The 10,070-nt window shown below is 34.0% G+C and overlaps 1 protein-coding gene across 4 annotated transcripts; it reads right to left on the bottom strand.

The window, feature by feature from the left end:
* Window positions 1–397: 397 nt before the first annotated feature.
* On the bottom strand, window positions 398–2,920 carry LOC122294830 (E3 ubiquitin-protein ligase SIRP1). Of its 4 annotated transcripts, none has more exons than XM_043103815.1 (2): window positions 2,758–2,920; window positions 398–1,802 (listed from the first exon to the last, which is right to left on the bottom strand). In XM_043103815.1, exon 2 carries the CDS (start codon window positions 1,748–1,750, stop codon window positions 620–622), a length of 1,131 nt encoding a protein of 376 aa, XP_042959749.1. In that variant the 5' UTR covers window positions 1,751–1,802; window positions 2,758–2,920; the 3' UTR covers window positions 398–619. The 4 variants fall into 4 exon arrangements, with proteins under 4 accessions (XP_042959749.1, XP_042959748.1, XP_042959750.1 ...); XM_043103814.1 differs by lacking the exon at window positions 2,758–2,920 and adding an exon at window positions 2,495–2,743; XM_043103816.1 differs by lacking the exon at window positions 2,758–2,920 and adding an exon at window positions 2,298–2,742.
* Between the last annotated feature and the right edge of the window lie 7,150 nt (window positions 2,921–10,070).

The following is a 10,070-nucleotide window of genomic DNA, read 5'->3' as shown; positions in this document are numbered from 1 at the left end:
CAGCTTTGTCTCAGCCAATACCTCTAAAGAGTATAAAAGTAATGCTAAATACAGTCATGGATTATGTAAGCGCTATTCTTTTTCAAAAAGAGTAAAGTACATCACTAAAAAATTAGATTTTTCATGCGGGTTCTCTATTTACTCACCTTTTTTAAAGGAGTGTACGGCGCTTACAGACTCTAAGACTGCAAATACTATTTTTCTAATATCAAACATCTCTCAAATCACACCTAAGTATAAAGCACTCCACAAAATTACGTACACGCGACATCTTGCAATTTGCGAGGGCCTAGAACGGAGTCAGATACCACAAGCAGGAAGTCCATCTATAATGGAGTTTGTTCATATCATGCGGCTCCAGCTCCTATTATCAATACCGATTCAAACAAGCAGGAAGTCCTTCCAACAATTACCGTCATATTTGAATAATTCTAGGTCAAAAAGGAGCACTAGAAATTCTTGTAAGATGGCAAAAGATGTACAAAAACAAAGAGCAATGACAGCAAAAATTGTTCTTCCAAGATTTGGATGCAGAAAGAACTATGTACATAAGCAATGCAGAACATTCAAGCGGCAGTGAGAACAAGAACCTGATGTAACAACTGATTAGAAAATATACTCAATTCTCATCTGTTTGATAAGAAGCATTTCCACCTCCGGTGGCATTAGCTGACGAAGATGAGGAGGTAGAAGAAGAATTCCCCCCACCAGAAGAAGAAAACAGACCATTAAAAGGCCATGGAATTGAAAACCTTCTCCCACTAGCACTTCTCCCATCTCCCTCTTCACCAATGCCATGATCATTCTCCCTCTCCCTTTGACTACTGCTGTTCCTAGACCCATCTGAATCACGCTTGGTCTCATCCGCAGGCAACTGATACCTGCAGACTGGACAAGAACTATGAAGTTGCAGCCATGGCAGAATACACCCACTATGAAACTTATGCTTGCATGGCATCTCCTTTGCTTTAGAACCAACCTCAAACTCATCCAAACACACTGGACACTGCAAATTCTCCTCGACCATCACAGTAGGCAATGCTTCAATCGCCTCCCTTTCCGCAGGTGGAGTCCCGTATCTATTTGGATCATTCTCAGCCAAATGCTGTAGCACTAAATCCAAACCAGGCCCAATGAAATAGTCGCCTAAAGATCCAATGGGGCTCTGGTTCTCGCTTTGACCCCTGCTCGAATCATTAGATCCCTGAACGATGATAGTCTGATTGAAAGGATTGATCAAAACTAGGCGCTCTCTTTCTCTATCCATCTCTCTATCCCTATCACCCTCAAAATTTTCGGTCAATTCAGATGCCATTCCAGCTCGAATCCCTTGAAGCAATTGTAGTATAGTAGCTGAGCTTCGCCTCCTCCTCCTAATGATGGATTCAAGCTCACGATCCAATTCAGTCTCTCCTCCCCTGCGGCCTTCATCACCATTGTCATCATTATCTTCATCTTCATCTTCATGCCCCAACTCAAAGTCCAGGCGTCTGAATCTTCTGCGGCGATGACGTGGAGGATTGCCCATCATGCCGAGCAAGATAGATGCCCAGAGTGAAAGGGCCCGGTCAGATCCGAAATCGGTGTCAGTGTCGATATCAGTGACTTGATTGGCCGCGGTGGTGGTGTTACTCATTTCCTCAATGAATCCGGTTTGGCAAAAGGGGCATTTGATCTCAACTTCCACGATAGGATTCACCGTTTGAGAGCATCTGTGACACCAATATCTTGCCGCCATTGCTTCCTCCATTTCTCTCCTCTCTTCTTTCCCACCCACCACCTTCACAATTTCCTTGATCCCACTGTCAAAATCACAAAGCCAGAATAGAATGAAACCCAAAAAATCATATAAAATCGATGAATAAAAACCCCATCCTTACCTGATAGTCACAATTTAGTCATTGACAGGGGAGCGCGATCATACAAAAAATTTGCAAAATTTTAACAGATCTAATCCGTGAACAGATTTTCTTAACCAGCAAACCAATCCCAACAGAAGTAAGTCAAACAAAAAAAATCCACAAAGAAGAACGTAATGAATTTTCCAATCAAAATAATATTTGAGACTGGACAATAAAGTTCACATATTTTTTAAACATCCAACAAAAAAAGATAATTATAATTGATAAAAACAAAGCTCCGAAGAGAAGAGGAGGCAAAAGAGAGCTAAAAAATGTGAAGCAAGAAGTGTGAAAAACACCGAACACGCTGCGGAAAAAGCATTTAGAAAACGATTTTTTTTTTTTAGTTTTGTTACTTTTTTTTTGGGGGGGGGCGAAGATTCTGAGGATCCTTACCAAAAGGAAATTTGGAAAAGAGGAACGACGGAGCAGGACCAAAATCTAGAAAGAAAATTGTTAAAACCTTTATTTTAGAAGCTGTTTTAGTTTTTTGGATTTGAAATCAGAAGAAACAAGAGCGTTTACATTTGATTATAAATAAATAAAAAGCATAAAAATAAGAACGTTAGGGGTTAGGTGAGAGATTTTCAGACCTAATCAGAGAAGAGAAAAGAAGCATCTGGAGACTGGAACCATCTTAATCATTCAGTACGCATGTATTTACGTTCGGAAATTCAATCACGCAAACAACCCCCGCACAAAATGAAAAAAAAAGGGGGAGAATTTTTACAAAAGAGAAGAACATATTTGGGAAGCAAAAGCGAACTACACATAATTTAAATTTCCTGGGACAGTCTTCAGGAAAATACACATAATTATATAAATAAATTAAAAAGAGCAAGAAGTATTCACATACCCAACGGGCTCTACAATCTAAAACACCCCCAGATTTTCCATCAAAAACACCCCCAGATTTTTTTTTTTTATATGTGAATTCCTTCTCTTCTCCGTAGAATCGGTTTCTTCTTTCCCAGAAGACAAAAGGAAAGGGGCAGTGAATTCCGTTCAATTCAAGGGAGAGCTGTTTTGATTTTTAAATTAAAAAAAAAAAAAATACGACAAGGACAACCCAACCGCGTCGTCTTGTTCAATTTGTGTGGTACTCTTTTAATGACTTTTGCTTAATTCAAGTCATGAATCTATTTTTCTAAAAAAAAAAAGTCATGAATCTATTTTTAAAAGGAAACAATTTTATGAGACACGCATATGTTATGTCACGTAGTGCGGTGGCATTGTCATTGGCCACCTCCCATGTTGCTTATTCTTTCTTCTATAGACGTCAATGAAAGGGCCTTCCATCCTCCCAACCAACCTCGCATATGCACCTACCCATCCATATTACGTTCTCGTTGTCCAATTTTAACATTCTTAACGGTTAATGATGTTAAAAACATATTTTTAATTTTTAAAAAAATAAAAATAAACTAAAGGCACGCCTAGCAGTACATACTGAACGGCTCTTAGACATATGCCTTGCACGTTATAGCTCCCATGCATGATAAGATTGAAAACAAATAAACATATTATTAATAGGGGTGACAATTTGCATTCGTGAGTTGCGCTCATATTATATGAAGTTATAAAGATTTAATTATATAAATTATCTTGAACACAACTTATTGAGTTAAACGGTACAGACTTCCAAATCTTAGCATGAGGCATGAGCTATATTAATAACGGGTTATATTGTATCATCCACTTTGACCTGTTTAATAACTAATTAGATATTACTCAACACATCACAACTAATTTCAACACGTTTTATATAAATAAGTTAAACTAGCTCGCATAACCTATTTAACCTAATTAACATAAATTCATAAAAAAGTTAAAATCTATATTTATTAGTAATCATAATATCTTAAAAAATATTAAAATTTTTTAGATTTTAATCTATAATAAAACCAGTATTACAAACTTAACAATAACAAATACGAATATGGGTTTATAATTACAATCTCAATAATAGAAATATAAGTATATTGAAAAATACTAATATATATAACCCAACAATAATAAAATTATAATTTTGAAATAAAATTTAAACGGGTATTGTGGGTTGACTGTTTATTTATCGTGTTTTAACTAGTCAACTCGTTTTGACCTAAACTCATTTATATTAAACTCAAATCCGTTTTTTTCGTATGATATTCGTGTTGGTTTCACAGGTCGTGTCACATATTGTCATCCCTAATTATGAATAAATGACATGCAAACACAAAATAGAATATATAAATATAATCCATAATAGTTTGTAAATATAAATAATAACCCACTTATTGCCCAGATGACTAATACAAGAGGGGGGGTGAATTGAGTTGTATTAAAAAAAATAACAATTATAAATCAAATATATAATATAAAATATAAACAAAATATGAAATAACAATAAATATAAAGAGTAAGGGTAAGAGAGAAACAAACTCAGTATGTTAACGAGGTTCGGTCCCACTGCCTACGTCCTCGCCTTAAGTTACCCTTTGAGAATTCTCAAATTCACTATTCAACCTCCTTCAGGTGGAGATAGAAACTTATTACACCTTTGAACAACACCGCTACAAAGGATCCGTGTAGAACACCCCCTAAACTTGCAATCACCTTACACGTGGTGATTCAACTATTCCCCGTGTAGAATACTTTCTACACACACAAGGGTTATATACACCCTTTTTCTGATACAAGAGCTGATAGTGGGTAGGTTATCAGAAAACACTCCTCAATGAGTGAAATAAGAACAATACAACGCAAACTATATCTCTCAAAATGAACAAGGATTAAGGCTCAATGCTTAGAGAAGAGAGAATGAAAGCTTTGAATGAATGTTGTATGCTCTTGGTGTTGTAAATGTGAAGCTCTCAAATGATCTATTTATAGGCATATGAGACTTCATATTCAAATTTAAAAAGATTCACATGTCAAAGACAACATCATTCATTTTAAAAAAAAAAAAATCAAACCTAATCTTTTACTTTTGGCATATGACAAAAGGAGCACACTTTCCTTTTCAAAAAATTCAAACCTATTCTTTTACTTTTTGCATATGACAAAAGGAGCACATTTTCATTTTCAAAAAATTCAAACCTAATCGTTTACTTTTTGCATATGACAAAAGGAGCACACTTTACTTTTCAAATTTTTCAAACAAAATCATCTACCTTTTGTATAAGTCTAAAAAAGCATCAATCACTTTTGAAAATATTCAAATAAAACATGCACATGTGAAAGATGACAATCAATCATCTTTAATATTTTCAAAGTTCAACCCTTTAATCAAGGCATGCACATGTAAAAGATGACAATCAATCATCTTTCAAAATTTTCAAATTTAATTTTCAAAAATATTCATGCACATGTGGAAAATGTATTTTAATGCTGTATGATAAAATATTAATTTTGAGCATTAATCCTAATTTCAAATTTTAAGAGATTTACAATATTACTCTATGACTTTAATGTGAACTTGTTTCTTTCTTGCTCATGCTTGGTTCTTTGATGTGCTTGGCTCCATTGTGTGGACAACTTGAACTTGAAACTCCTTTATTCTTTGAATTCATTTGTTATTATTGAACCCAAGATTTCAAGTTTTGTGTAATTATATATTTACACATGGATTTTGATGATAACAAATGAATTCAAAGAATGAAGAAATCTCAAGCTCAAGTTGTCTACACAATAGAGTCAAGCACATCAAGAAAACAAGCATGAGCAAGAAGGGAACAAGTTCACATTAAAATTATAGAGTAATGTTGTAAATCTCTTCAAAATTCGAAATTAGGATTAATGCTCAAAATTAATATTTTATCATAAAACATTAAAATACATTTTTCACATGTGCATGAATATTTTTGAAAATTAAATTTCAAAATTTTGAAAGATGATTGATTGTCATCTTTTGCATGTGCATGCCTTGATTAAAGGGTTGAACTTTGAAAATATTAAAAATGATTGATTGTCATCTTTCACATGTGCATGTTTTATTTGAATATTTTCAAAAGTGATTGATGCTTTTTTAGACTTATACAAAAGGTAGATGATTTTGTTTAAAAAATTTGAAAAGTAAAGTGTGCTCATTTTGTCATATGCAAAAAGTAAAAGATTAGGTTTGAATTTTTTGAAAAGGAAAGTGTGCTCATTTTGTCATATGCCAAAAGTAAAAGATTAGGTTTGATTTTTTTGAAAAAGTGAATGATGTTGTCTTTGACAATTGAAAAAGAAGAACCTTGTATTTGAATTTTTTGAAAAAGTGAATGATGTTGTTTTTGACATGTGAATCTTTTTAAATTTGAATATGAAGTCTCATATGCCTATAAATAGATCATTTGAGAGCTTCACATTCACAACACCAAGAGCATACAACATTCATTCAAAACTTTCATTATCTCTTCTCTAAGCATTGAGCCTTAATCCTTGTTCATTTTGAAAGATATAGTTTGCGCTGTATTGTTCTTATTTCACTCATTGAGGAGTGTTTTCTGACAACCTACCCACTATCAGCTCTTGTATCAGAAAAAGTGTGTGTATAACCTTTGTGTGTGTAGAAAGTATTCTACACGGGGAATAGTTGAATTACCATGTGTAAGGTGATTGCAAGTGTAGAGGGTGTTCTACACGGATCCTTTGTAGCCGTGTTGTTTAAAGGTGTAATAGGTTTCTATCTCCACCTGAAGGAGGTTGAATAGTGAATTTGGGAATCCTCAAGGAGTAGCTTGAGGCGAGGACGTAGGCAGTGGGGCCGAACCTCGTTAACATACTGAGTTTGCTTCTCTCTTACCCTTACTCTTTATATTTATTGTTATTTCATATTTTGTTTATATTTTATATTATATATTTTATTTATAATTGTTATTTTTTTAATACAACTCAATTCACCCCCCCTCTTGTGTTAGTCATCTGGGCAACAATTGGTATCAGAGCTAGTTGACCTGTACTGTTCATACAGGCAAATCACTCATGGGAACTCTCGCTTGTGACTGTGTCACCGAAGCAAGACTCTCCGACCATGAGTGACGGTGCACCGGTAGAGACGGTGGCCGGCTAGTCTGGTAGGTACAATTGTTAGGTGACATAGGTGCGGCCTATGATCAGTAACAATTGGTATCAAAGCTAGTTGACCTGTACTGTTCATACAGGCAGATCACTCATGGGAACTCTCGCTTGTGACTGTGTCACCAAAGTAAGACTCTCCGACCATGAGTGACGGTGCACCGGTAGAGACGGTGGCCGGCTAGTCTGGTAGGTACAATTGTTAGGTTACATAGGTGCAGCCTATGATCAGCAACAATTGGTATCAGAGCTAAGAGCTCTATTATAAGACTAACTATCTTTTGAGTTAAGATCTTATGGCTAACATTTCAGCTTCGTTTGGTGAAGGTCAATCTAGCAGCCGGCCTCCACTCTTTTGTGGAGATAATTACTCATTCTGAAAAGTTAGAATGAGAATATTCCTTCAGGCTCAAGGTCGAGAAATCTGGAAATATATTGTAAATGGACCTTATATTCCAACAAAAGTGGTTGATGGAGTAAAGGTCAAAAAGGAAGAAGAAGAGTTTGATCGTGAAGACGATAGACTTTATACTTTGAATTTAACTGCTATGAATTTATTATTTAATGCTCTCAATGGAAATGAGTTTAATAGAATAATGACTTGTGCTACGGCAAAAGAAATTTGAGATAACTTGGAAGTTACTTATGAAGGAATTTCGCAAGTCAAGGAATCAAAAATTTATATTCTTACTCATGAATATGAAATGTTTAAGATGAATGATGATGAATCTATTTCTAGTATGCACACTCATTTTACTAACATCATAAACAGCTTGACAGCTCTTGGCAAAGTTTATTCCAAGGTGGAGATAGTAAGAAAAATTCTCAACTCTCTACCAAAACGCTAGGAATCAAAAGTGACAGCGATTCTTGAAGCTAGATACCTCAAGAAGCTCGAAGTCAATGAACTCATCGGGTCACTTATCACCCATGAGTACACATTGAAAAGAGGAGAAGAAGAAGGAAAGCCAAAGAAGAGCTTAGCACTTAAAGCTGTTCCTCATGAAAGTGAAAGTGATGAAGATGAGGAAAATGACGATAAAGATGAAGAAGTTGCAATGATAACAAGAAGAATTCAGAGGTTCTTGAAGAAAAATAGAACTCCTCCGAGAAAATCCTTCAAAAAGTTTTCCAAGAAAGATTCAGGTAAAAATGACACTTTAATTTGTTATAAATGCAATAAACCTGGTCATATCAAACCAGATTGTCCTCTGCTAAAGAAAGATCGGAACAAGGGCAAGAAAGCAATGAAAGTTACATGGGATGATGATTCAAGTAGTTCAGATAGTGAAGCAAGCAATGGAGAATCAACAAATCTTTGTCTTATGGCTAAAGATGACATTGAGGTAACAAATCTTGATAATATTGAAGATCCTTCATATGAAGAATTGCAAAATGTTTTAGAAGAGGTGTATGAGAAATTTGAAAAATTGGGTATCAAGTATACTACTTTGAAAAAGAAAAATTCTTCTTTAACAAACAAAATTGAAATTTTAAGAAAAGAAAGTATCATTTTGAAAGATGAAAATCTTGAATTGAATAAGAAGAAAACCGATTTAGAAAATATTGTTGAAAACTTTACGAATGGAAAAAAAAATTTTGAAAAATTTCTTGGTAGTCAAAGATGTGTTTTTGACAAGGCAGGTTTGGGATATATGCCAAAACAAAAATACAAACCTTATAAAAATTTCTTTGATAATCATTCTACATCAAAGACTAATATTCAAAATTCTTTTCATAAAAATAATTTTGTCAAAAAAGGATATTATTATAATCATTCAAGTTTTTCATATATGTCACATGCTATTTGCAATTTTTGTAATAGAAATGGTCATAATTATTATACTTGTCCTATTAGAAGAAATCATACAATGACTCTTGGGGTCATATGGGTACCTAAAAATCTTATTTCTTCTAATTCTAATAAATAAAGGACCCAAAGAACTTGGGTACCAAGAAAAATCATTTTAATTGTTTTTATAGGTATGCATGAAGTCTTCCACAAGCAAAAACAAATAGTTTTTAGATAGTGGATGTTCAAGACACATGATGGGAGACAAGACTAAGTTCTTTGATCTTAGATCTAAAGAAGAAGGACACGTGACATTTGGAGACAATTCGGAGGGGAAGATCGTGGGAATAGGTAAAATTGGTAATGAATCTTCTCTTATAATTGAAAATGTTCTACTTGTTGAAGGTTTAAAACATAATCTTTTGAGCATAAGTCAATTATGTGATAAAGGATTTACAGTTACTTTCAAAATGGATAAATGCATTATTTTGAATGATCATGATTGTAATATTTGTTTTATTGCTTTTAGAAACAATAATGTTTATACAATTGATTTTGAAGAAATTACCTCACAAGATGCTATTTGCTTTTCAGTTTAAAATGAAACTAGTTGGTTATGGCATAGAAGATTAGGTCATGCCAACATAGAACTTATTTCCAAACTTTCAAAAAATGATCTTATAAGAGGTTTACCAAAAACATATTTTCTTAAAGACAAAATTTGTGATGCATGTCAATTTGGTAAACAAACAAAAACTTCTTTTAAAACTAAGAAACATATTTCCACTACTAGACCATTGCAACTGATACACATGGATCTTTTTGGACCAAATAGAGTTGCAAGTCTAGGAGGAAAATATTATGCATTTGTTATTGTTGATGATTTCTCTAGATATACTTGGGTCATCTTTCTTGCTCATAAAGATGAGGCACATAATGTCTTTACCAAGTTATGCAAAAGAATTCAAAATGAAAAGGGCTATACTATTTCAAGTATCCGAAGTGATGGGGGAAAAGAGTTTGTTAATAAAAATATTGAAACATTTTGTGATGAAAACGGTTTTGTGCATAATTTTTCTGCTCCTCGAACTCCTCAACAAAATGGGGTAGTAGAGAGGAAAAATAGATCTCTTCAAGGGATGGCAAGAACAATGCTCAATGAGAACAACTTGCCTAGTTATTTTTGGGCCGAAACAGTAAGTACTGCATGTTATGTTATAAATAGAGTTATGCTAAGGTCTAAATTAGATAAAACCCCCTATGAGCTTTGGAATGAGAAAAATCCCAACATTGGTTACTTTCATGTATTCGGATGCAAATGTTTTATTTTGAAT

This window comes from Carya illinoinensis, chromosome 14 (assembly GCF_018687715.1).
Source record: "Carya illinoinensis cultivar Pawnee chromosome 14, C.illinoinensisPawnee_v1, whole genome shotgun sequence".
In the NCBI taxonomy this organism is placed as follows: Eukaryota; Viridiplantae; Streptophyta; class Magnoliopsida; order Fagales; family Juglandaceae; genus Carya; species Carya illinoinensis.
Note: the sequence above shows the minus strand (reverse complement) of the source record. Positions and strands in the feature narration are given on the sequence as shown.